This window comes from Zalophus californianus, chromosome 11 (genome assembly GCF_009762305.2).
Source record: "Zalophus californianus isolate mZalCal1 chromosome 11, mZalCal1.pri.v2, whole genome shotgun sequence".
Classification (NCBI taxonomy): Eukaryota; Metazoa; Chordata; class Mammalia; order Carnivora; family Otariidae; genus Zalophus; species Zalophus californianus.
In genome coordinates, this window is record NC_045605.1 from 104,276,721 (window position 1) to 104,300,843 (window position 24,123).

General features: G+C 51.1%; 1 protein-coding gene across 1 annotated transcript in view; it reads right to left on the reverse strand.

The window, feature by feature from the left end:
• Nucleotides 1–792: 792 nt before the first annotated feature.
• Nucleotides 793–24,123, reverse strand: part of AHNAK (AHNAK nucleoprotein) — a 31,067-nt gene continuing 7,736 nt past the window's right edge. The window contains exons 2-5 of the mRNA XM_035722789.1: nucleotides 21,282–21,380; nucleotides 20,858–21,014; nucleotides 20,242–20,429; nucleotides 793–19,322 (exon numbers count right to left, since the gene is read on the reverse strand). Coding sequence (XP_035578682.1) covers nucleotides 1,638–19,322; nucleotides 20,242–20,429; nucleotides 20,858–21,014 — 18,030 coding nt within the window. The 5' untranslated portion in view covers nucleotides 21,282–21,380 and the 3' untranslated portion in view covers nucleotides 793–1,637. The remainder of the gene's footprint in view (nucleotides 19,323–20,241; nucleotides 20,430–20,857; nucleotides 21,015–21,281; nucleotides 21,381–24,123) is intronic.

Consider the following 24,123-nt stretch of genomic DNA (forward strand, 5'->3'; position numbering starts at 1 on the left):
GCTGACACTGGACCGGATGAGATGGGGTGGGAGCTGTTATCTGTGGTCTGGGGTGATCTGGGCTGCTGGGAGGGGCGCAGAGCCGTCTCCATGGGCTGGAAGGCGGCAGCTCTGGGGAGAGGTGAGGGGAGGAGCTTGCTCCAATTGTTTTTGGTATAAGAAAGCATGGCCCTCTGCTCAGCAATGACCAACATTAGACGCCAGTTTCTAGAAGCCTCCCCCGCCACCACCACCACCACGTATTGTCGGCAGAGCTGAAAATCAAAAGAGGACTCTGGTCACAAGAGGTTTTTCATAAATTCAGTAGGACTAGCAGGAACCCCAAAGACCTCTATTACGAGATCAGTACCCTTATTTCAAAGAAGAGAAATCTGAGGCCCAGACAGGGCAGGTAACTTGAGGCCACCCAGCAACCCCGCAGCCAAGTCAGAAATAGATGGCATGCCTGTAACTCAGAGCCAGATCGAGCTCTTTCTACCACTCCAGTAGGTCTTGTTTTCCATTCATATCTGTATCCTCTTGCCCATTCAAAACCATTTCTGAATTGTGTTTCCTATCGGAGGATGCAAAGTGGGTGGGTGGGTCCTGCGGCCCGGGCTGCCAGGGTGCCAAGGCTCTCTTGATTTCTCAGCAATGGTGCAGCCAGCCTCTGTGAGAATCAGGCCGCAAAGACTGGCCCCCCCCGCCCCCACCCCCAATTACCCATTAATGAAACCCGCAAATCTGCTGGATGGACGGAGTCTCAACTGTCAGGGCTGGGTTCACAGACACAGAATGCAAAGACACAAGACATCAGGGTTAATAAACAGCTTTATTTGCCTTTGACAGCATCGATTTTCTTACATTCTCAATTAATTTGCCATTAAAGTGCGGGAAATTTTCTTAATCACGATAACATTTATTAAAAGAAATCAGAACTAGTCTCAGGAATGTGGCGGCCACGAAGGAAACATTTCTCCCACAATGCACAGAACGTGTTGAGCTGGGGGTACATCGGCCAATTTGCAAATAGATTCTAATTCTGTCTCACCGTGAACACCAAACTGGCTAGGACCGCCACCCCTGGGGGAAAAAGCAATGCTAAAGAGACCTAAAGACACCCATGCGCCCTGCCTGGCGGCTCCTCTCGGCCCTCCCTGGGTGTTCCCTGTTTGAATAGATCCAATCTTAGGAGAAATGGAGGTCTGGCCCCCTCTACTGCCTTCTACCCCACCCCACCCTTACTAACAAAAGCCCCTGAAGTCATTACAATGAAAAAGTGGGTTTCCATTACCCTGACACTAACAATGTTCAGTAAAAATGAGGATAATAAACACATAAGCTTGCTTAGTAAACAGGAGCTCTCAGCATTCAATGCAAAACAAAACAAAACAAAACAAAAAACTGAAATCTCAAGGCAAATATTGTTGGCTCTGCACATGGGCTGGACGAACTTGGAACCCTTAGTTCCTGTATCTGTAAAGCTCCGGGCCGGGGGAACTAAGGCGGCTGGTTGGCTTTTTCAGCACTTGCCACGGGCAGAGGCCAGATCTCTGCATTATGCTGAGGCTGTCGGCGTGTTTCTCTCTGGAGTTTATATACAAACACACCCAAGGCTGGTGTATTTTTATACATATATGTACACACACAGAGGCCTGCTACTCTTTCTTGGAAACCACCAGCTCCACCTCGGGAAGCTGGATGCCAACCTTAGACCCACTGTCATTGCTGGAAGAAGAAGACAGTCGGGACTTCTTAGAGGCCAAGGACACTCCACTTCCCTGTAACTTGCCTGTCTCGTCATCGCTCCCAGTCACCTCATAATGACCTTTGCTCTTTGACCCCAATCCACCAAAGGTACCAAATTTCAGCTTTCCGTGTTTCCCTTTGACTTTTCCACCTTCCAGTGACACTTCCCCACCTTCAAACTCCAACGTTCCCGTCGGGGTGGAAGGCGCTGAGAGCTCCCGTTCGTCGCTGAAGGAATTTGAGCGGTGCCGGGGCTTCTTACTTTTAAATAAGGAGAATTTGCCTTTGGGCGATGACGTGTCGGCCTCGGCGTCTCCTTCCAGAGAACCCAGGCTGGCCTTCGAGCTCTTCAGGTCGCCTTTGGACCCTGAAATGGATGCTTCCGGGGAGCCCGTGACACCACCTTTCCCTTTAGGTTTAGAAAAATTGAACTTGGGCATTTTGATTTTGGACTTCTTCAGTTTTACGTCAGACTCTTCCCACTCCCCATCTCCGGCCCCGGCCTGGACAGTGGCCTCCGCTTTAGGGAAGTTAATATCTACCCCCACTTCTCTGCCAACCAGCTCACGGCCAGAGAAGGTGAATTTGGGGATCTTCATCTTGGGGAATGTTACTTTTCCAGATCTGCTTTCCAAGTGACCTGGAGACCCAGACACACTCAGCCCAGGACCCTGGAGTCCAACCTGGCCTCCTTTCACACCGCCTTCTACCTTTGGTCCGGAGAAATGAAGTCCCCCAGCAAACTTAGGTGCATCCAAGTTGAGAGCGGAGGAGGCCTGGGGTCCTTTGACACTCACGTGTCCTTCGCCCAGGCTGACAGCTGGGGCGCTGACACCCCCTGAAACATCCACACCTCCTGTCATTTTCGGGCCCTTCAGGGTGACACCGAAATCTGACTCAGGAGAGGCCACATTAAGTGAAGGCCCCTTGACGCTAATGTCGGGAGCAGCCCCGTGGAAACCTATTCCTGAACCTTTCAGATCGCCTTTGATTTCGGGACCAGAAATGTGCCCCGTTGGGAGTTTCACACTCACACCTGGCAGCTCCACATCACATCCAGAGGACTTAACTCCAGGCATCTGGACGTTTCCTTCGAGGCCTTGAACACTGACGCCCGGAAGACCTCCCCCAACAGTGGGGCCTTTCATTTCACCAGTGGCCCCGAGGCTTCCTTTTATTTTTGGTCCTTCCAAGTTCAAGTCCATGGCTGGTGCTGAGATTTGAGGGCCAGAGACCTGAGGCCCTTTCAGGTTCAGGCCTCCGAGGTTCACACCGATGCCTGGGGCCTGTAGTTCTCCAGTCACTTGTGGCCCTTTGACGTTCATGTCCAAGTCGGACCCTGAAGTCGAGATGCCAAACTGGGGCAGCTTCATTTTGGGAAGTTTAATGCCACCTTGAGGGGCCTCCAAGCTTAGATCAGGAGCACCTACTGATACTTTAGGGCATTTGATGTCACCAGAGACAGCCAGGTCTCCCTGCAGGGTTGGTCCCTTCAGGGTCACATCTGGGGTGCCAAGGTTTAGCGTGGCATCGATCCCAGGCACTTTCACACTGTCTCCTTCCATCCTCACCTTTCCACCTTGACCTCTGAGGTCAAGCCCTGGGGAGTGCACCCTCACACCAGGAACAGAGGCATCCAGGTCTCCCTTCAAACTTGGTCCTTTCAAGTTCAGGTCAAGGTCAGGTCCAGAGGCTTTTGGCATAGAGAGGTTCACTGAAGGCAAGTCTACTTTTGGCCCTTTCAGAGACACATCCGGCCCTTCAAGCTTAACATCAGGTGCACTCAAGCCTCCTTCGAGAGAGGGCAGCTGGGCATGAACCTCAGCTCCTACCCCTTCCATCTTCACACCAGGGACGCCGATCTTGGGCATTGAAAACTTGGGGAATTTGATCTTTGATTCTGGACCTTGCAGATCTATGTCTGGTCCTTCCAGTCCCACACTGGGGACATCACCCTTTATCTTTGGTCCTTTCAAGCTAACGTTCACATCGGGGATGGAGACCTGAGGGCCAGAAATGCCGAACGACGGGGCTTTGACTTTAGCATCTGGGCCTTCAATGTTGATGTCAGGTGCGTCCAAGTTTGCCTGCACCCTGGGGCCTTTCAAGTCACCCTCTGTTTGTCCCCCTGAGACATCCATACCTGGCAGCTTGAACTTGGGAGCCTTCAGCTTGATGTCGGGACCTTCCACATGAATCCCAGGCGAAGAAATATCCACATCAGTTGCCTGGATTTCACCCTCCATTTTGGGGCTAGGGAGGGGGGCCTCAGCTTTAAATTTAGGTGATTTAATGTCAAATTCTACATCTGGAAAGTACATTTTCCCAAACATAGTTTTCTTGGTTTTGGGGGATTTCACATCAGCTTTAAATGTGGCGTCTGGCCCGGCAACGTTGACATCTACATCAGGAGGCTTGAGACTGGCATCAATTTCGTTCCCGGGAACATTCAAGTCAAATCCCTGTTTTTTGGCCTTCATTTTAGGGCCACTCATGTGAATTTTGGGCATTTTAAACTTACTCTTCTTGCCCTTGCCACCAACACTAATTTCAGGAGTCTCAACATTCAGTTCTGCCTCAGGAACGGTCACATCCAGGGAAGGTGACTTGAAGTCAGCTTTAGGGCTTTTTGCCCCAAAACCAAACTTGGGTTTCTTAAACTTGGGAATTTTAATGTCTGGCCCCTCAATATTAATATCTGGGCTCTCCATGTGCACATCTAAACTTGGAGCTTCTAAATCAACTTTGGGCCCTTTGAGGTCCAGTTCAGCACCTTCCAACTTGGGACCAGAAACCCCAGTTTTGGGTGCCTTGAAATGCAAATCAACATCAGGAACAGTTACTTTAGGGGCAGATATATCCAGCGATGGCATCTTCAAATTTGGGCCACTGAACCTGGCATCTGGGCCTTCAAAATCCAGACCTGAACCTTTAAGGTCTCCTTCTGGGCCTTTGAAAGTACCTTCAATCTTAGGGATGCACACATCAAAATCTCCTTTGACTTTGGATCCTTTCAAATCCAAGTCAACATCAGGCATGGAGATTTTGGGAGCTTTGATGTTTATCTCTGGCATCTTGAACTTGGGACCCTTCAATTTCGCGTCAGGACCTTCAATATTCACATCCGGGGCATCAATGTCCACTTTGGGGCCAGAAATATCAATGTCAGCCTTTGGCAGGTTCACATCCACTTCTGGGCCCTCTCCTTTGAAGCCAGGCATGCTGAACTTCGGCATTTTCACCTTGGGCATTTTCAGGTGCCAGTCTGGACCATGAATATCCACATCAGGGGCATCAATGTCCATTTTGGGCCCTTTGATGTCAATTTCGGGGCCCTTGAGGTCACCTTCCACTTTAGGCAAACACACATCCACATCACCTTTTACCTTGGGACCTTTCAGGTTAAAGTCAATATCAGGCATGGAAATTTTAGGCGCTTTGATGTTCATCTCTGGCATCTTGAACTTGGGGCCCTTCAGTTTTGCATCTGGACCTTCGATATTGACATCTGGAACATCAATGTCCACCTTGGGTCCTGAGACATCAATGTCAGCTTTGGGCAGGTTCACATCCACTTCTGGGCCTTCTCCTCTGAAGCCAGGCATGCTGAACTTGGGCATTTTCACCTTAGGCATCTTCAGGTGCCAGTCTGGGCCATGAACATCCACATCTGGGACGTCGATGTCCACTTCGGGGCCCTTGATGTCAACTTCAGGGGCCTTTAGGTCACCTTCCACTTTGGGCAGAGACACATCCACATCACCCTTTACCTTGGGACCCTTCAGATTCAGGTCCACTTCAGGCATGGAGATCTTGGGTGTCTTGAGGTGCAGGTCAGGCATTTTAAACTTGGGACCCTTCAGTTTCCCTTCTGGGCCATGAATGTCAATATCAGGCATGTCTATGCCCAGATTAGGGCCTTTAACATCCACTTTGGGGCCTTTCAGGTCTCCTTCCACTTTAGGAATTGAAATATCCAAATCTCCCTTTATCTTAGGTCCTTTCAAGTTCAAATCAATGTCGCTCATGGAGATTTGTGGGGTTTTGAAATGGACATCAGGCATCTTAAATTTGGGACCTTTGAGTTTCCCTTCAGGACCTTCAATGTCCACCTCTGGCCCTTTTAGATCACCTTCCACCTTAGGTAATGAAAGGTCCACATCACCCTTTACTTTTGGCCCTTTCAAATTTAAATCAAAGTCAGGCATGGAGATCTTGGGGGCTTTAATATGCATCTCTGGCATCTTAAATTTGGGCCCCTTCAATTTTCCTTCTGGGCCTTCAATATTGACATCAGGAGTGTCGACGTCCAATTTGGGGCCCTTGATGTCAATTTCAGGGCCCCTGAGGTCACCTTCCACCTTGGGCAAAGAAACATCCACATCACCCTTCATTTTGGGGCCCTTCAGGTTAAAGTCAAGGTCAGGCATGGAGATTTTGGGAGCTTTGATGTTCATCTCTGGCATCTTGAACTTGGGTCCCTTCAATTTTGCATCTGGACCTTCAATATTCACATCCGGGGCATCAATGTCCACTTTAGGGCCAGAAATACCAATGTCAGCCTTTGGCAGGTTCACATCCACTTCTGGGCCCTCTCCTTTGAAGCCAGGCATGCTGAACTTCGGCATTTTCACCTTGGGCATTTTCAGGTGCCAGTCTGGACCATGAATATCCACATCAGGGGCATCAATGTCCATTTTGGGCCCTTTGATGTCAATTTCGGGGCCCTTGAGGTCACCTTCCACTTTAGGCAAACACACATCCACATCACCCTTTACCTTGGGACCTTTCAGGTTAAAGTCAATATCAGGCATGGAAATCTTAGGCGCTTTGATGTTCATCTCTGGCATCTTGAACTTGGGGCCCTTCAGTTTTGCATCTGGACCTTCGATATTGACATCTGGAACATCAATGTCCACCTTGGGTCCTGAGACATCAATGTCAGCTTTGGGCAGGTTCACATCCACTTCTGGGCCTTCTCCTCTGAAGCCAGGCATGCTGAACTTGGGCATTTTCACCTTAGGCATCTTCAGGTGCCAGTCTGGGCCATGAACATCCACATCTGGGACGTCGATGTCCACTTCGGGGCCCTTGATGTCAACTTCAGGGGCCTTTAGGTCACCTTCCACTTTGGGCAGAGACACATCCACATCACCCTTTACCTTGGGACCCTTCAGATTCAGGTCCACTTCAGGCATGGAGATCTTGGGTGTCTTGAGGTGCAGGTCAGGCATTTTAAACTTGGGACCCTTCAGTTTCCCTTCTGGGCCATGAATGTCAACATCAGGAGCGTCTATGTCCACCTTGGGTCCTGAGATGTCAATGTCAGCTTTGGGCAGGTTCACATCCACATCTGGGCCCTCGCCTTTGAAGCCAGGCATGCTGAACTTGGGCATTTTCACCTTGGGCATCTTCAGGTGCCAGTCTGGACCATGAACGTCCACATCAGGGACATCAATGTCCACTTTGGGCCCTTTGATGTCAACTTCAGGGGCCTTCAGGTCACCTTCCACTTTAGGCAGAGAAACATCCACATCTCCTTTCATCTTAGGACCTTTCAGGTGCAAATCAAAGTCAGGCATAGAGATCTTGGGGGCTTTGATGTTCATCTCAGGCATCTTGAACTTGGGGCCCTTCAGTTTTGCATCTGGACCTTCGATATTCACATCTGGAACATCAATGTCCACCTTGGGTCCTGAGACATCAATGTCAGCTTTGGGCAGGTTCACGTCCACTTCTGGGCCCTCTCCTTTGAGGCCAGGCATGCTGATCTTGGGCATTTTTATTTTGGGCATTTTCAGGTGCCAGTCTGGGCCATGGACATCCACATCTGGGACATCAACATCCACCTTGGGGCCCTTGATGTCAACTTCAGGGCCTGTTAGGTCACCTTCCAGCTTAGGCAGGGAAACATCCACATCTCCTTTGACCTTGGGGCCTTTCAGGTGCAAATCAAAGTCAGGCATGGAGATCTTCGGGGCTTTGATGTTCATCTCAGGCATCTTGAACTTAGGACCTTTCAACTTTCCCTCAGGACCCTCAACGTTAACATCAGGGCCTTCAATGTCCACCTTAGGTCCAGTCACATCAATGTCAGCTTTGGGCAGGTTCACATCCACTTCTGGGCCCTCTCCTTTGAAGCCAGGCATGCCGAACTTGGGCATTTTCACCTTGGGCATTTTCAGGTGCCAGTCTGGTCCATGAACATCCACATCAGGGGCATCAATGCCCACTTTGGGACCTTTGAGGTCCACTTCAGAGCCTTTCAGATCACCTTCAAACTTGGGAAGGGAAACATCCACATCACCCTTCACCTTAGGGCCTTTCAGGTTTAAATCAATATCAGGCATGGAAATCTTAGGAGTCTTTAGGTGCATCTCTGGCATCTTGAATTTGGGCCCCTTCAGTTTCCCCTCTGGGCCTTCAATGTTAATATCAGGAGTGTCGATGTCCACTTTGGGGCCTTTTATGTCCACCTCAGGGCCCTTCAGGTCACCTTCTACTTTTGGCAATGACATATCCACATCACCTTTTATTTTGGGGCCCTTCAAGTTCAGATCAAGGTCAGGCATGGAGATTTTGGGGGCTTTGATGTTCATCTCAGGCATCTTGAACTTGGGGCCCTTCAGTTTTGCATCTGGACCTTCAATACTCACATCTGGGGCATCGATGTCCACTTTGGGGCCAGAAATATCAATGTCAGCTTTAGGGAGGGTAACATCCATATTTGGGCCTTCACCTTTGAAGCCAGGCATGCTGAACTTGGGCATTTTCACCTTGGGCATTTTTAGGTGCCAGTCTGGGCCATGAACATCCACACCAGGGGCATCAATGTCCACTTTGGGCCCTTTGATATCCATCTCTGGCCCTTTCAGATCCCCTTCAACTTTGGGCAGAGAAACATCCATATCACCTTTCACCTTGGGGCCCTTCAGGTCTAAATCAATGTCAGGCATGGAGATCTTGGGAGTTTTGATATTCATGTCAGGCATCTTGAGTTTGGGACCTTTTAAGCCTCCTTCTACACCTGCTACATTGATTTCTGGACCCTCAATGTCCATTCTGGGACCCTCTATGTTGATATCTCCTTTTGGCAGATCCACAGCCATTTCCGGCCCTTCCGCTTTTAAGCCGGGCACACCAAACTTGGGCATTTTCATTTTGGGCATTTTCAAATTCCAATCTGGACCATGAACATCCACATCAGGTGCATCAAGATGAACTTCTGGTGCTTTAATATCTACTTTGGGTCCTTTAAAGTCACCTTCTAAATTAGGAGCTGTAACATCTAAGTCTCCTTTAACTTTAGGACCTTTCAGATTTAACTCCACATCAGGCATAGAAACTTTAGGAGATGAAATACTCAGGAAAGGCATTTTGAACTTGGATCCTTTCACTTTCCCTTGGACCTCAACATCAGGAGCATTAATATCAACTTTTGGACCTGTCACATCAATATCTGGCTTTTTAACTTTGACATCCACCTCAGGTGTCTGAACTTTGGAGCCTGAAAAGTTAAATTTAGGAAGCTTAAAACGTGATTTCTTTGACTTGCCTTCAAGATTGACCTTAGGACCAGAAATGTCCACTTCTGGGCCCTTTACATCCAACTTGGGAGCTTTAATGTCACCTTCCAACTTGGGTCCAGAAACATCAACATCTCCCTTAAGCTTTGTCCCTTTCAAATTCAGGTCAATTTCTGGCATGGAGATCTTGGGCATGTTTACATGCATGTCTGGCATCTTCAGTTTGGGACCTTTCAATTTGCCTTCAGGGCCATGAATGTCAATATCTGGAGCATCTACATCTATCTTTGGACCCTTGATGTCAAGAGTAGGCCCTTTCACATCACCTTCTACATTTGGAAGGGAAACATCCACCTCTCCTTTCATCTTAGGGCCTTTAAGATTAAGGTCCAAATCTGGCATGGGTATCTTTGGAGCTTTGATGTTCATCTCTGGCATCTTGAACTTGGGGCCCTTCAGTTTTGCATCTGGACCTTCAATATTCACATCTGGAACATCAATGTCCACCTTGGGTCCTGAGACATCAATGTCAGCCTTGGGCAGGTTCACATCCACTTCTGGGCCTTCTCCTTTGAAGCCAGGCATGCTGATCTTGGGCATTTTTATCTTGGGCATTTTCAGGTGCCAATCTGGGCCATGAACATCCACATCTGGAACATCAACATCCACTTTGGGGCCCTTGATGTCAACTTCAGGAACTGTAATCTCACCTTCCACTTTTGGTAAAGACACATCCACATCACCCTTCACTTTGGGGCCCTTCAGGTTAAGATCGATGTCTGGCATGGAGATCTTGGGGGCTTTGATGTTCATCTCAGGCATCCTGAACTTAGGACCTTTCAACTTTCCCTCCGGTCCTTCAATGTTAACATCAGGGCCTTCAATGTCCACCTTGGGTCCTGATATATCAATATCAGCCTTGGGTAGGTTCACATCCACTTCTGGGCCCTCTCCTTTGAAGCCTGGCATGCTGAACTTGGGCATTTTCACCTTAGGCATCTTCAGGTGCCAGTCTGGGCCATGGACATCCACATCTGGGACATCCACATCCACCTTGGGGCCCTTGATGTCAACTTCAGGGGCCTTCAGGTCACCTTCCACTTTGGGCAGAGACACATCCACATCACCCTTTACCTTGGGACCTTTCAGGTGCAAATCAAAGTCAGGCATGGAGATCTTGGGGGCTTTGATGTTCATCTCAGGCATCTTGAACTTAGGACCTTTCAACTTTCCCTCCGGTCCTTCAATGTTAACATCAGGGCCTTCAATGTCCACCTTGGGTCCTGATATATCAATATCAGCCTTGGGTAGGTTCACATCCACTTCTGGGCCCTCTCCTTTGAAGCCTGGCATGCTGAACTTGGGCATTTTCACCTTGGGCATCTTCAGGTGCCAGTCTGGGCCATGAACATCCACATCTGGGACATCCACATCCACCTTGGGGCCCTTGATGTCAACTTCAGGGGCCTTTAGGTCACCTTCCACCTTGGGCAGAGACACATCCACATCACCCTTTACCTTGGGACCTTTCAGGTGCAAATCAAAGTCAGGCATGGAGATCTTGGGGGCTTTGATGTTCATCTCAGGCATCTTGAACTTAGGACCTTTCAACTTTCCCTCAGGACCCTCAATGTTAACATCAGGGCCTTCAATGTCCACCTTAGGTCCAGTCACATCAATGTCAGCCTTAGGCAGGTTCACGTCCACTTCTGGGCCTTCTCCTTTGAAGCCTGGCATGCTGAACTTGGGCATTTTCATCTTGGGCATTTTCAGGTGCCAGTCTGGGCCATGGACATCTACATCTGGGACATCAATGTCCACTTTGGGGCCTTTGAGGTCAACTTCAGGGCCTTTCAAGTCTCCCTCTAGCTTGGGACCTGTGACATCCACACCTCCTTTTATTTTTGGACCTGTTAGATTAAGATCAATATCTGGCATAGATATCTTTGGAGTCTTCAAATGCATTTCAGGCATCTTAAACTTTGGACTTTTCCACTTTCCTTCAGGTCCTTCAATATTCACATCAGGACATTCAACATCCACTTTGGGTCCTGACACATCTATGTCAGCCTTGGGCAGGTTCACGTCCACTTCTGGGCCCTCTCCTTTGAAGCCAGGCATGCTGAATTTGGGCATTTTCATTTTGGGCATCTTCAGGTGCCAGTCTGGACCATGAACATCCACATCTGGGACATTAACATCCACCTTGGGGACTTTGATGTCAACTTCAGGGGCCTTTAGGTCACCTTCCACTTTGGGCAGAGACACATCCACATCTCCTTTGACCTTGGGACCTTTCAGGTGCAAATCAAAGTCAGGCATGGAGATCTTGGGGGCTTTGATGTTCATCTCAGGCATCTTGAACTTAGGACCTTTCAACTTTCCCTCAGGACCCTCAATGTTAACATCAGGGCCTTCAATGTCCACCTTGGGTCCCGAGACATCAATGTCAGCTTTGGGCAGGTTCACGTCCACTTCTGGGTCCTCTCCTTTGAAGCCTGGCATGCTGAACTTGGGCATTTTCATCTTGGGCATTTTCAGGTGCCAGTCTGGGCCATGGACATCCACATCTGGGACATCCACATCCACCTTGGGGCCCTTGATGTCAACTTCAGGGGCCTTTAGGTCACCTTCCACTTTGGGCAGAGACACATCCACATCACCCTTTACCTTGGGACCTTTCAGGTGCAAATCAAAGTCAGGCATGGAGATCTTGGGGGCTTTGATGTTCATCTCAGGCATCTTGAACTTAGGACCTTTCAACTTTCCCTCAGGACCCTCAATGTTAACATCAGGGCCTTCAATGTCCACCTTGGGTCCTGAGATGTCCATGTCAGCCTTGGGCAGGTTCACGTCCACTTCTGGGCCTTCTCCTTTGAAGCCTGGCATGCTGAACTTGGGCATTTTCATCTTGGGCATTTTCAGGTGCCAGTCTGGGCCCTGAACATCAACATCTGGGACATCAATGTCCATTTTGGGGGCCTTTAGGTCACCTTCCACCTTAGGCAGGGAAATGTCCACATCACCTTTGACCTTAGGACTTTTCAAGTGTAAATCCACATCTGGCATGGAGATCTTGGGAGTTTTGATGTTCATTTCTGGCATCTTAAATTTAGGCCCCTTGATTTTTCCCTCTGGACCCTCGATGCTCATATCTGGGACTTCAATGTCAACTTTGGGTCCTGAGACATCAATGTCAGCCTTGGGAAGATTCACGTCTACCTCTGGACCCTCTGCTTTGAAACCAGGCATGCTGAACTTGGGCATTTTCATTTTGGGCATTTTCAGGTGCCAGTCTGGGCCATGAACATCAGGAGCATTTATGTCTACTTTGGGACCCTTGATGTTCACATCTGGTACTTTAATTTTACCTTCTACCTCAGGCACAGACACATCAACATCCCCCTTGATTTTTGGTCCTTTCAAATTTAGGTCCACATCAGGCATAGAAACATTTGGGGCTTTGAAATGCATGTCAGGCATCTTGAACTTGGGACCTTTCAATTTGCCCTCTGGTCCTTCAATGTCGATATCTGGCCCACTGATGTCACCTTTGAGGTCTGGCCCTTTGAGGTCACCTTCCAATTTGGGAACATCAACATCCACCTCTCCCTTTATCTTGGGACTTTTTAAGTGTAGATCAACGTCTGGCATGGAGATTTTGGGAGCTTTAAAGTGCATGTCTGGCATCTTAAATTTAGGACTTTTCCATTTGCCATCTGGACCTTCCACAGCTATGTCTGACATGTCAACATCCAATTTGGGGCCTCTGACATCCACTTCTGGACCCTTTAACTCTCCCTCCAGCTTTGGGGCAGAAACATCAAAGTCTCCTTTGATTTTAGGCCCTTTTAAGTTGAAATCAACATCAGGCATGGAGATCTTAGGCGCATGAAAGTGCATTTCAGGCATCTTGAACTTCGGGCCTTTCAGTTTTCCTTCTGGACCCTCAATGTTCATATCCGGGGCTTCGATGTCCACCTTGGGTCCAGAGATGTCAATGTCAGCCTTGGGCAGGTTCACATCCACATCTGGTCCCTCGCCTTTGAAGCCAGGCATACTGAACTTGGGCATTTTCATCTTGGGCATCTTCAGGTGCCAGTCTGGACCATGAACGTCCACATCTGGGGCATCAATGTCTATTTTGGGGCCTTTAATGTCCACATCTGGCACTTTCATTTCACCTTCTATCTTGGGCACAGACACATCCACATCCCCTTTCACTTTGGGGCCTTTCAAGTGTAAGTCCACATCAGGCATGGAGATCTTGGGAGTCTTGAAGTGCATGTCTGGCATCTTAAACTTAGGGCCTTTCAACTTTGCATCAGGACATTCTAGATCAACGTCAGGCATCTCCACGTCCACACTGGGGCCTTTCAAATCTCCTTCCAATTTTGGCACAGACACATCCACATCTCCCTTTAGTTTGGGCCCCTTAAGATTCAAGTTCACATCAGGCATGGAGATCTTGGGAGCCTTGAAGTGCATCTCAGGCATCTTAAACTTGGGGCCTTTCAGCTTTCCTTCCGGTCCTTCAATGTTGACATCTGGGGCTTCAATGTCCACTTTGGGTCCAGAGATGTCAATGTCAGCCTTGGGCACGTTCACATCCACTTCTGGGCCCTCACCTTTGAAGCCAGGCATGCTAAATTTGGGCATTTTCATCTTGGGTATTTTCAAGTTCCAGTCTGGGCCGTGAATGTCCACATCTGGGACATCGACGTCCACTTTGGGTCCTTTGATGTCCACATCTGGCACTTTCATTTCACCTTCTAACTTGGGCACAGACACGTCCACATCCCCCTTCACCTTAGGACCTTTCAAGTGTAAGTCCACGTCAGGCATGGAGATCTTGGGGGTCTTGAAGTGCATCTCAGGCATCTTAAACTTAGGGCCTTTCAACTTTGCATCAGGACATTCCAGATCGACTTCAGGCATCTCCACATCCACACTGGGACCTTTGATATCAACTTGTGGACCTCTGAGATCACCTTCTAGCTCAGGCGCAGAAGCATCAATTTCTCCTTTCACTTTGGGTCCCTTCAAATTCAAGTCCACATCTGGCATGGATATCTTAGGAGCTTTGATATTCAACTTAGGCATCTTAAATTTAGAGCCCTTTAATTTTCCTTCTGGTCCCTCTATATCCAAATCAGGAGCATCAATGTCCACTTTGGGGCCAGACACATTAATGTCAGCCTTGGGCAGGTTCACATCCACTTCTGGGCCCTCACCTTTGAAGCCAGGCATACTGAACTTGGGCATTTTCACCTTGGGCATCTTCAGGTGCCAGTCTGGGCCATGAACATCCACATCTGGGACATCGATGTCTACTTTGGGCCCTTTGATGTCCACATCTGGCACTTTCATTTCACCTTCTATCTTCGGCATAGACACATCTGCATCCCCTTTGACTTTGGGGCCTTTCAAGTGTAAGTCCACATCAGGCATGGAGATCTTGGGAGTCTTGAAGTGCATGTCTGGCATCTTAAACTTAGGACCTTTCAGCTTCCCTTCTGGACCTTCAATATCAATATCACCAACATCCACATCCATCTTCGGGGCCTTCATGTCAATTTCAGGACCTTTCAACTCTCCTTCCACTTTGGGAAGGGAAACATCTACATCAGTTTTCAGTTTAGGGGCTTTTAGATTAAGTCCAACATCAGGCATAGAGATTTTCTGTGTCTGTATATTCATGCTTGGCATCTTGAACTTGGGACCCTTTAGTTTCCCCTCTGGACCTTCAATATTCACATCTGGAACATCAATGTCCACCTTGGGACCTGAGACATCAATATCAGCCTTTGGCAGGTTTACATCCACTTCTGGGCCCTCTCCTTTGAAGCCTGGCATGCTGAACTTGGGCATTTTCACTTTGGGCATCTTTAGATGCCAGTCTGGGCCATGAACTCCCACATCTGGTGCATTAATGTCCACTTTGGGACCTTTGATGTCAACATCCGGAGTTTTTATCTCTCCTTCTACTTTTGGAATTGTAACATCATAATCTCCTTTCATTTTAGGACCTTTCAAATGCAAACCAACATCTGGCATGGATATCTTCTGAGGCTTTATATTCATTTCTGGCATCTTAAATTTAGGACCTTTTACTTTTGCATCTGGACCATCAATATTCACATCTGGAACTTCAACATCCACCTTGGGCCCTGAGACATCAATGTTGGCCTTGGGCAAGTTCACTTCCACTTCTGGGCCCTCACCTTTGAAGCCAGGCATGTTGAACTTGGGCATTTTCACCTTGGGCATCTTTAGGTGCCAGTCTGGGCCATGAACATCCACATCTGGAGCACTGATGTCAACTTTGGGCCCTTTAATGTCCACATCTGGCACTTTCATTTCACCTTCTACATCAGGCACAGACACATCCATATCTCCCTTTAGTTTGGGCCCCTTAAGATTCAAGTTCACATCAGGCATGGAGATCTTGGGAGCCTTGAAGTGCATCTCAGGCATCTTAAACTTGGGGCCTTTCAGCTTTCCTTCCGGTCCTTCAATGTTGACATCTGGGGCTTCAATGTCCACTTTGGGTCCAGAGATGTCAATGTCAGCCTTGGGCACGTTCACATCCACTTCTGGGCCCTCACCTTTGAAGCCAGGCATGCTAAATTTGGGCATTTTCATCTTGGGCATTTTCAAGTTCCAGTCTGGGCCGTGAATGTCCACATCTGGGACATCGACGTCCACTTTGGGTCCTTTGATGTCCACATCTGGCACTTTCATTTCACCTTCTAACTTGGGCACAGACACGTCCACATCCCCCTTCACCTTAGGACCTTTCAAGTGTAAGTCCACGTCAGGCATGGAGATCTTGGGGGTCTTGAAGTGCATCTCAGGCATCTTAAACTTGGGGCCCTTCAGCTTCCCTTCCGGACCTTCCAGGCTCACATCTGGGGCTTCAATGTCAACTTTGGGTCCAGAGAAGTCAACGTCAGCCTTGGGCAGGTTCACATCCACATCTGGGCCCTCGCCTTTCAAGCCGGGCATGCTGAACTTGGGCATTTTCATCTTGGGCATTTTCAGGCTCCAGTCTGCACCTTGGACTTCCACATCTGGTGCTTTAACGTCTACCTTGGGTACTTTGATGTCCACATCTGGAACTTTCATCTCACCTTCTATTTTTGGTACTGACATATCTAGATTGCCTTTCATTTTGGGTCCTTTAAGATCCAAGTCAACATCTGGCAGAGTCATCTTAGGAGCCTTGAAGTGCATCTCAGGCATCTTAAACTTGGGGCCTTTCAACTTTCCTTCTGGTCCTTCGAGGCTCAAATCTGGAGCACTAATATCTACCTTGGGTGCAGAAATGTCCACATCAGCCTTGGGCAGGTTCACATCCACTTCTGGGCCCTCCCCTTTGAGGCTGGGCATGGTAAATTTGGGCATTTTCATCTTGGGCATCTTTAGGTTCCATTCAGGACCATGAACTTCAAAATCTGGGGCACTGACGTCTACTTTTGGCCCTTTGAGTTCCCCTTCCATCTTTGGCACCATAACATCATATTCTCCCTTTACCTTGGGACCTTTCACATGCAAATCCACATCAGGCACAGAGATCTTAGGGGCCTTGATATTCATCTCAGGCATCTTAAACTTGGGACCTTTCAGCTTTCCTTCAGGTCCTTCAATGTTCACATCTGGAACTTCAACGTCCACCGTGGGTCCAGAGATGTCAATGTCAGTCTTGGGCAGGTTCACATCCACTTCTGGGCCCTCTGCTTTGAAGCCAGGCATGCTGAACTTGGGCATTTTCATTTTGGGCATCTTCAGGTGCCAGTCTGGGCCGTGAACATCAACATCTGGAACATCGATATCCACTTTGGCACTTTTAAGTTCAACGTCAGGAACTTTAATCTCACCTTCCACTTTTGGCACTGTGACATCGTATTCTCCTTTTACTTTAGGGCCTTTCAAATGTAAGTCCACATCTGGCATGGAGATCTTTGGGGCTTTGATATTCATCTCAGGTATCTTAAACTTAGGTCCTTTCAGTTTACCTTCTGGTCCCTCAATGCTCGCATCTGGAGCACTAACATCTACCTTGTGCCCAGAAATGTCCACATCAGCCTTGGGCAGGTTCACATCCACTTCTGGGCCCTCTGCTTTGAACCCTGGCACACTGAATTTGGGCATTTTCATCTTGGGCATCTTAAGATGCCAGTCTGGGCCCTGAACATCCACATCTGGGGCATCAAGGCCCACTTTGGGGCCTTTCAGTTCCCCTTCAAGTTTTGGGACTGTTACATCATACTCTCCTTTTACCTTTGTGCCTTTAACATGCAAATCGACATCAGGTATGGAGATCTTTGGTGTCTTGACACTCACTTCAGGCAGCTTAATATCAGGGCCTTTAAGTTTGCCTCCCAGGCCCCCTATGTTCACACTTGGGGCCTCCAAATTGACCTTGGGCCCCAAAATACTGATATCTTTGGGTAGTTTCACATCTACAGCTGGGCCTTCCCCTTCAACTCCTGGAGGGCTGAACTTGGGCATTTTCAGGTTCCATTCTGGGCCATGAACTTCCACACCTGGGGCACTGACATCCACTTTGGGGCCTTTGACATCCACTTCAGGGACTTTGGCTTTCCCTTCTACTTTGGGGAGTGTGACATCTACACCCCCTTTCACTTTAGGTGCAGCCACATTGAGATCTACATCTGCCATAGAGATCCTGCACATTCCTGTTTTCCCAGAAGGACTACTAAGCGTGGGTCCCGTCGAGGTCCCCTCAAGGCTAGGTGTCTCTATGTCCACTTTGGAGCCTTTAACTGCCACTTGAGGGCCTTTAACATCACCTTGCACCCCAGGCACTGAAACCTTAATATCTCCCTTCAGTTTAGGGGATCCAAGGCTCAGATCCACATCCTGCATGGAGATTTTAGGTTTCTGTATGCTCATTTCAGGAGTCTTGACTTTCGTACCCTTCACCTTCCCTTCCAGCCCCCCAGCAGCAACTTCAGGCAGGCTGACGTCCCCAGAGATCCCAGGAAGAGTCACTTCACCTGTGGGCAGTGCCACATCAACGCCAGCTCCCCCTCCCTTAGAACCTGATACAGAGAATTTGGGAACTTTCACCTTGGGCATATTCAGTTTGCCCCCAGGCCCATGAATATCAACGTCAGGGGCTTGAACTTCCACACTGGAGCCACTGAGAGTGCCCTCAATTTTGGGCCCCGAGATGTCCACCCCTATGCTCCCCTGTGGCTTGGCACCTTTCAGGCCTAAGTTACTCTCAAGGGATGGCCCAGTGATCTGGGGGCCCTTCAGCTTCCCCTCGCACCCCTCAATATTGGCAGAAGGAGCACTGACTTCTAGCTGAGGGGTCTGGATGTTCCCGCCAATGGTCAGGCCTGGCTGGCCACCCTTGTGCTCCACAGAGAATTCAGGTACAGAAACGCTCAGCCCTGCCACTGGTGCCTGGCCCTCAGGCACTGTTGACACACCGAATTTTGGCACCTTCATAGTGGGAATTTTAATTTTCCCATTACTGCCACTCTCCAGAGACGGGTCCTGCACCTCCACTGCCCCACCCCCAAGAGAAGACGAGATGTCCACTCCTGGAACTTGGACCCCTCTTTTGCCACCCAAGTTCAAGCCTTTTGCAGTGACATTGATGCCTGGGCTCCCCACCTTTATCCCAGGCACGGTGACCTGGAGCTTCGAGTGGCCAGCACCTTGGAGCTCTGGTCCTGAAGCGGAAACGGACCCCGCTCGGATGTCCACAACAGAGCCCGTGGTAGGAGACACTGCCCCCGGGCCCGAGGGCAGTCTGATCACTGTCTGGCCAGAGTGGGTGTCCACATCCACAGTGGAGATTTCCGTCAGTTCATGCCGTGGAATCTTGATCTTGAACTCTGGGCTGCTGATATCAATCTCCCTGGTTCCCTCGCGGCCTGTCACGTCGACAGTGTAGGCCGTGACCCTTCTAGTCACCGTGATGGTGCGGCTCTGGGTCTCCCCAGGGTCCCCTTCTAGTCCATCCTCTGACCTCAGCCGAGGCTTGATCTTCGTGGTGTAGATGCGCTGGTAGTCCTCATCATCCCCGCTCTGCAGAAAGACACAGCCGGCCGAGGCTGTAGCAGGGTCTGCCTGAGCCACAGACGCCCGGCCACAGCCCAGCTGCCAACATGGTTGCCTGTTTCCCAAAGAAGCTGGGACCAGAACGGAGGCCCCACGGAGCCTCCTGGGGCGGAGCACGGAGCGGGGAAGAAAGGGGCTGACAGCCACATCACAGGAGGAAAACGAATTATTTGGGGAAACTCCGGGAAGCAAAAGCCATGGGGGAGAGATGTGGGGTTGACTCCTGCCTTGCGTGGTCTGGAAGAAGGATTTACAATCAATTCTAGATTCCACCTGTCCTGTCAAATCCCAGGGATGCCTCCCAGCTCTGTGTGGATTTGACCCTTGGGCTCTCAATTCTCGACTCACTGGCTTGTTTAATGGGGACCCGTCAGAAAGCTTTTGTTGAGACTCTGCTGTGCTTGGGTTAACACTTTCACTTTGAGGACCCATTATTTGTTAAATAAACAAGCCATCAGAAGGAGCAAAGAAACGTCCCCCAGGCACTTTGCTGCCCAGCCTCTGACTCACAGATGAGTCCAGGCCTCTGGAAGGATAAAAACGGTGTCTGGGAGGCAGAGCAGGGCACCTGTGAGACTAGTCTGAGGATTCCTTGCCAAGCAGCTGAGCTTCCTCCTGGCATCTAGGGCCAGACAGCGTGAGTGGGTCCCTATGCTGCGGCACTCTGGAGAGACTGACGGAAGACTTTCAAGGGCAACATCAGCCACACGCCACACACAAATAGGAGGAACACGCCGTCTGACTTAACAGAGAGTGCAGAGGGGAGAAAGCAGGAGAAGGAGCCACAAGAGAGGCCCAGGAGGCAGATACAAGGCTCAGGAAGTGGCCAGCAGGTCAGTGTGGCTACAGGGGGCTCAGGGCGCAGATGGGCCAGTCGGGCACTCACCAGAACCACCTCAGAGCTTCGGGAGCTGAAGACTTCGTGGGCCCAGGTCTGGCCAGGCTCAGGGGAGCGGTCCCCCTTGCGATGCAGCTTCAGGCCCACAGTGTGGTGCCCCATGGTGTTCAGCAGCTGGGTCACCTCGCCTGACTGCAGGTTGTCAAAGTAGATGGTGGCACCCACAATCTGGTCCCCTGAGCAGGACGGAGCAAGAAGCAGGTGAGACCCACGGGGTCTTGGGAAAACAGCACACATGCTGGGCCCTCGAACTGACTTGCATTCAATGTGTGTCATGACCACCCTACAGGGCAGGTGCGGTAATACCCGTTCCGCAGATGAGGAAAGGAAGGCTTAGGGAGGCCCACCGATTCGCCCGAAGTGGCAGATCTTGTGGGTAGTGAAGTGGGCACTAAGGACGACGTCTCCACCCCCCTACATAACCACTCCCCCCGAGGACTCTGGATCGAGGGACACAGAGTGGGCAGGGCAGGGGAGGGCAGGACTTGGGCACCGACTGTCCTGATGTCGCTGGCACTGGCCCCTCCACGGCCCCTGTGGCCTTCCCTCCGCCGCCCTCAGCCAGCCCAGCCCAGCACCCAGCCCGCACCCTGAGGTGACTCACCCTCCTTGACCACCCCAGTGCGGGCCGCAGGGGAGTTCTGCATCACCTCCTGCACAAAGACGCCGTCGTCCCTCTGGGCGATGGTCAGCCCATGGGAGCCGCTGCCCTGCCAGTTGGGCAGCAGCAGCTCCCGGGTCGTGTCTTCTTCCTTCTCCATCTGGGGTGAGGTAAGGAAACGTGGGCTCAGGACAGTGGGGGCTCGAGGGCATGAGGAGATAAGAAAGCCAAGGATCTCTGGTGCTGTGAACTTGCAGGGAGTGCAGCGTGTCCCAGGTGCCCATTTCTGCTGTGGAAATGGTCCCCGTGGAAAGTGGACACTGGCTCATTCCTTACCCCCGGGGCCCTGCCTCCCGATGCCACCCACCCTGGGTCCCCCCCCCCCCCCCCCGCCCCTCACCTCCGTCACACCCTCCCTCCCACGGACCTTTTGCAGGACTCAGTTCAGGAGCGGATGCCTTGCCAGGAGCCCGCCCCTCCTGCCTCTCTTCTCAGTCTCTCTCGTCAGGAATCTCGGTCACACAGCCTAGGGAAAAGTGGACAAAGATGCTCACGCTCAACAGGCAGCTCGCTCAAAACCCCGACTGCAAAAGATGGCTGGCTTGCTCCTGTTCCGTTCTCGGGGCCACACCGAAACCCTAGCCCCCCCCCCCTACTTCAGCTCCATACATACATGACTGTCCAAGCTGGGATCGCAGAAAGGGGGCTTAGGGGAGGCCAGACCCAGATATAAACCCTGGTATCAACCCTGGCTCTGGGGCCCGAGTGGCTCACTCGGTTAAGCGGCTGCCTTCAGCTCGGGTCATGATCCCGGAGTCCCAGGATCGAGTGCCGCATCGGGCTCCCAGCTCAGCGGGGAGCCTGCTTCTCCCTCTGCCTCTGCTCGCGAGCTCTCTCTCACTCTCTCTCTCTCTCTCTCTCAAATACGTAAATAAAATCTTTAAAAAATAAAAAGAAATAAACCCTAGCTCTGCGTCCTCCCAGCTGTGTGCATGTCCCTGGCCAAGTCACTCAACTTCTCTGAACATCCATCTCCTCCTCTGTGAAAACGGAGCTGATACAGGATCTCCCTGAAGACGGAAGGAGAGCGCGCGCGAGCGTGTGTGGAAAAGCTCAGGCGCACACGAGTCTCACAAAACACCCATTCTCTTTAGGCTCTTTATAACAGCTCCAGGAAGGAGACGTTGCTGTCCCCATTTTACAGATGGAGAAACTGAGAGCTGAGGTCCACCATGAGCGTGCCACTACCCTTGGGCTCTGAGTCTGCAACTCTCTCCCCTACAGCACCTCAGGTCTGCAGCTTTAACCGGCGTGAGACTCCACTTCTCTGTGTCTCCAGCACTGAAGGCGACTGCCTAGCAGACCTGAAAGCAGGAATGGTGGTGCCCTCCCTCCCCTGCTGACAAACAGTGACTCTGAGTCACCTGATCCAACCCGGTCTTTAGGACCAGGGGGACTCTCAGCAGCTGGGAGCTCCAGATGCAGCAGGCTGAACCAAAGAAGCCCCGAGCCCCTCCGGGGCCAGTCCACGCCCCAGATGCTTGAATGCAGCTGAGCTGCCTCAGGGACACGGGGAGCCAGGGCCCATCTGGCTGCCCACGCAGGGCGCTGGGCCAGGCCCCCTGAGGAGCCGGCACTTGGGAGCAAAGATGCCCTCTGGCCACAGGATGAGCTGTCAGCTGCAGAGGTGCCCTGGGAAGACACGAGGCAGGACTCTGAATACAGCCCTGGCCTACAGCCACCCACGCAGAATGGCAGGGGCAGAGTCATCCAGAAGCAGGTCTGTGAAACCGTGTGGGGGATGCTAAAAATCAGGCAGAGCCTCACCCAAAGCCCCACCCTAAAGCTGTTTACATTCAGAAATTAGTCAACCGATCAATAAATACGTGCATACTGATGGCCTCCTGCATGTCCAACACTGTTGCAGACACAGCAAAGAAAACCAGCAAGGGACAGACACAGCCCAGCCCAGCCCTGCGCCCACTCGCAGCTTTAGATTGTCACTGAACTTCACTTACGTGTCCTCCCAGCATTTACTAAATGCGCTCCATGCACCAGATGGGGAGATTTTAAAGACTTAAGTTCCTGTCCCGGATATAAATTATGAGCAAGGTGCTCGGGGTGTGACTCACTTAGCCTCAGAATGTTCTAGAAGGTTGGGGAGCCTCCTGGGGGGGGGGAATGAAATGTAGAAGGAGAGAATGGGGCAAAGAGAACCTATTATTTGCCAGTTCTCTTGAAGGCGTTAGACTTTGCCTCTGAGCACAGGATCGTGTCCCTCGGAAATTCACGGGCGCTTAGCAGCTCTGGCGAAAGACAGCGCCTAGATACCCAGTCCTCCACACACTGAACTCACGCATGCAGTATTTAGGACATGGGTGCTGCCTAGGAGGCGAGCAGAGCCACTGACGGTAAGCAGCTTATCAGCACAGGTGTGAGCTAGGGAATCGCCTCTTCCCCTCCCAACAAGCAGCCCCTATGGGAAGTCACACTGACCCCAGCGAACAGCACAGCTGCGACTTTAAGGCGCCTTCCCCCAGCGTCCAGCACCAAGAAGCCAGCCCTGCAGACAGGGAGCCAGGCAGGGCAGGGGAGGAAAAGGCTTCCAGCCTGAGGGCTTCTCAGCTCTCTGAAGCCACCAACCAGCCTAGCACCCCACTCTTCCTCCTTGAGCAGGCCCCCCCTTTTCTCTGCCCAGCAGAGCCAGCAGGCAGCGAGGGGTGGAGACGGAGAGCCAGCTCACCCTCGCCCACAGCTCGGCCCCACCCTCCCTCCTTCCCCAATGAGTCACTGAGGCTGCAACAGCTCCAGACATGCAAAGGGTCACGCCTAAAAACCCATCGACGAAGTGCTTCGTTGGCCAGAGCCCCGGTGCCAGAGGGGCTGGGGCTCCGGCGCAGACGGGCAGTCAGCTTCCCTCAGGATGGAGCCCCAGGCCAGGAGTCCCCAAAAGCACAGCTCGGAGGCTCAGGAGGGACTTGCTATGCACCTCAAGCCAAGCAGCTCAGAAGGAGGGGAGAAAGCCATCATGAGTGGTGAAGGGTCCACAGCCCGTGAGAACAGGAGCCGTGGGACCGGGGGCTGCAGGTTGGCCCCAGCAGGGCACCCCCTGGATTCCTGGCTGGGAGGGGCTGCCAACCACCCTGCCTGCCCCGGCCTAGGGCTCTCCTTCTAGCGCAGCCAGGAGCAACTCCCCTCCCCTCTCCTCTGCTCTGGGCCATTGAGGTGGCTGCACATGGGGCTGCTACTGGGGGATTCGAGACCACGGT